This window comes from Mandrillus leucophaeus, unplaced genomic scaffold (assembly GCF_000951045.1).
Source record: "Mandrillus leucophaeus isolate KB7577 unplaced genomic scaffold, Mleu.le_1.0 Scaffold72, whole genome shotgun sequence".
Lineage (NCBI taxonomy): Eukaryota > Metazoa > Chordata > Mammalia > Primates > Cercopithecidae > Mandrillus > Mandrillus leucophaeus.
This window is the reverse complement of record NW_012107808.1, coordinates 5,365,204-5,368,312: the sequence shown is the minus strand read 5'-3', so window position 1 is coordinate 5,368,312 and position 3,109 is coordinate 5,365,204. Positions and strand designations below refer to the sequence as shown.

Below are 3,109 nucleotides of genomic sequence, written 5' to 3'. Positions count from 1 at the left end.
AGCTGGGCTCGCGTCCCGCCCACCCCGCGGGGATTGGCTGCGAACGCGGAAGAACCGAGCCCACGCCCCGCGCCCGCGCTTGCCAATGAAAGCGCCCGCTCGGCTTGATGGACGCGCTTCCTTCCACCAATGGGGACGAAGGGAAGCCCGAGCGTGTGGCCCCGGCGAGTGCGGATAAAAGCCGCCCCGCCGGGCTCGGGCTTCATTCTGAGCCGAGCCCAGTGCCAAGCGCAGCTAGCTCAGCAGGCGGCGGCGGCGGCCTGAGCTTCAGGGCAGCCAGCTCCCTCCCGGTCTCGCCTTCCCTCGCGGTCAGCATGAAAGCCTTCAGTCCCGTGAGGTCCGTTAGGAAAAACAGCCTGTCGGACCACAGCCTGGGCATCTCCCGGAGCAAAACCCCGGTGGACGACCCGATGAGCCTGCTGTACAACATGAACGACTGCTACTCCAAGCTCAAGGAGCTGGTGCCCAGCATCCCCCAGAACAAGAAGGTGAGCAAGATGGAAATCCTGCAGCACGTCATCGACTACATCTTGGACCTGCAGATCGCCCTGGACTCGCATCCCACTATTGTCAGCCTCCATCACCAGAGACCCGGGCAGAACCAGGCGTCCAGGACGCCGCTGACCACCCTCAACACGGACATCAGCATCCTGTCCTTGCAGGTAAGACCTGCTCCGGGGCCCCCGCCCCGCCGCCGCACACTCCCGCGGTCGCCTGGGCTGTCACTAGGAGATACGTAGCCCAGACGGTGACTTTCGCATGAGCTATTTAACTTTATTTTCATAAGAATCTGCCGTAGATTGAGCTGTGCGTGAAATTGCTAGTAAGTTCCTGACATGTTAATGCGTCTGTTTTTGAATCTGAATTGTTACCATAAACGTGTTTAATGGAACTTGCTGGTCTGTGGACTACTTCAAAAAAACAAAACAAAACAAAAACCCTTTCTACTTAACATTGTCTTAACCTCGTACTCTTTATCCTCTTTCTCTCCAGGCTTCTGAATTCCCTTCTGAGTTAATGTCAAATGACAGCAAAGCACTGTGTGGCTGAATAAGCGGTGAGTGTTTGCTTGTGCCACCCGTGGGTAAACTGCCCTTCTGTGTGTGTGTGCGTGCGCGCATGTGTTTTTGCTTGTGTATCTGTAAAATGTCTGATTTGGTAAATGCATGCTTACTTCGCGGTGTTACCCGTACTACATTGTCTCACTAGACATGAAGGAGCTTGTAGTTCTGGGTACTCGAGATCACAGAACATTTTCCTTTAAAAGGAAATGATGCCAATAACTTACTACGAAGGCGGCCGAGGAACGTGTGTATTGGCTTTGTAGCAAATGTAATGCCCTGGCTCTTCCTACGATTTCTCTGGTACTATGAGGTACTAACCTCCACTGTAATTAATCTTATCGCCACAAATTCCACAGTGATCCTGCTTCCCTAAAACTATAGTCCTCTGGGATTCTCTGGGCTAGTTGAGGATTGCTACCCTGTGCCTTAGACCCTGTGATGTGGGATCCCAGACTTCCCTATCTGTTAACTAAAGGGCTGTTTTCAATCAAATAATTGTTACAAGAAGCAGACTGGCGCCTGTAGCACTGCTGTTGGAGATCCAAATAGGAGATTGGGTTGGGAAGTTTTTCCCTTGAGTCTCTGCTATTTTAATGTTTAATTTGCGCTGTCGAGGCGAGTGTGTGTGTTGCATCTGGACGCCAGGGTTTGCCCAATCTTTGAGTGTTTGGTTAAATGTTCAAACTGTGGCTTCCTCCCGGCGCCAGTCTGCCCGCCTCTGCCCTTAGGTTACATTCTCTTAAACATGCCTTTCTCTCCCAATCTTTTGCAGGTGTTCATGACTTCTTTTTTTTTCTTTGCACAACAACAACAACAACAAATCCACAGAATCTTTTGAGTGCTGAACTTTTCAACCATTTCACAAGGAGGACAAGTTGAATGGACCTTTTTGAAAAGAAAAAAAAAATGGAAGGAAAACTAAGAATGATCATCTTTTCAGGGTATTCTCTGAGTTGGACTGTGATATTCGTTATTTATGAAAAAGACTTTTAAATGCCCTTTCTGCAGTTGGAAGGTTTTCTTTATATACTATTCCCACCATGGGGAGCGAAAACGTTAAAATCACAAGGAATTGCCCAATCTAAGCAGACTTTGCCTTTTTTCAAAGGTGGAGCGTGAATACCAGAAGGATCCAGTATTCAGTCACTTAAATGAAGTCTTTTGGTCAGAAATTACCTTTTCGACACAAGCCTATTGAATGCTGTTTATATATTTATATATGAATATATATCTATTGAGTGAAACCTTGTGAACTCTTTAATTAGAGTTTTCTTGTATAGTGGCAGAGATGTCTATTTCTGCTTTAAAAAGTGTAATGATGTACTTATTCATGCTAAACTTTTTATAAAAGTTTAGTTGTAAACTTAACCCTTTTATACAAAATAAATCAAGTGTGTTTATTGAATGGTGATTGCCTGCTTTATTTCAGAGGACCAGTGCTTTGATTTTTATTATGCTATGTTATAACTGAACCCAAATAAATACAAGTTCAAATTTATGTAGACTGTATAAGATTATAATAAAACATGTCTGAAGTCAGTACCTGAACTCCGAGTGGTTTTTAAGATCTCTCTGGCACTCACTCGCTCTTTTCTCTCTCTCTCCCTCGCACCCCGACACACATTTTCTTTATCCCATCCCGACACACATTTTCTTTATCCCCTTCTCCCTCATCTCCCCACCAGCATCCCCGAAGCCTTTACTTGTGTACAGAGAATCTCCTTATCAGATGTGTGGTAAGGCAGGGTGCTGAGTTGGCAGGGACTGGGGAGGCTCTGAGCACAGAAATGCCTCTGAGTCCTGAAGGGAAAGCTTGGTTCTGTGCCTTAGGGCTGAGTTTAAAGCCAAGAATGAGTTGTGGTTGTGAGTCTGGGAGTGTGGAAGGGGACTACCTGTGTGAGTGGGCGTTAAGACGCTTCTCCGGAGTAAATGAAAGTTAATCAGGAGAAGGAAAGAGGCTGTACAGAATTCAGAACATGATTTCAGATTTAAGGGAAGGCAGAAACACCCGAGGGTTACTATTTGCCCAGGGAACTAAGCTGTCA

General features: G+C 46.8%; 1 protein-coding gene across 2 annotated transcripts in view; it reads left to right on the top strand.

Annotated features, from left to right (window-relative positions):
* The window catches only part of ID2 (inhibitor of DNA binding 2, dominant negative helix-loop-helix protein), a 5,314-nt gene extending 2,711 nt beyond the window's left edge, over positions 1-2,603 (top strand). Inside the window, exons 3-5 of one of the 2 annotated variants that reach the window (XM_011965331.1) lie at positions 3-662; positions 994-1,057; positions 1,837-2,603. In XM_011965331.1, the coding sequence (XP_011820721.1) occupies positions 108-662; positions 994-1,050 (612 nt within the window). In that variant the 5' untranslated portion in view covers positions 3-107 and the 3' untranslated portion in view covers positions 1,051-1,057; positions 1,837-2,603. Of the gene's footprint in view, positions 1-2; positions 913-993; positions 1,058-1,836 lie in introns of those variants that run through there. The other variant, XM_011965332.1, reaches the window with a different exon arrangement.
* The last annotated feature ends 506 nt before the right edge of the window (positions 2,604-3,109 follow it).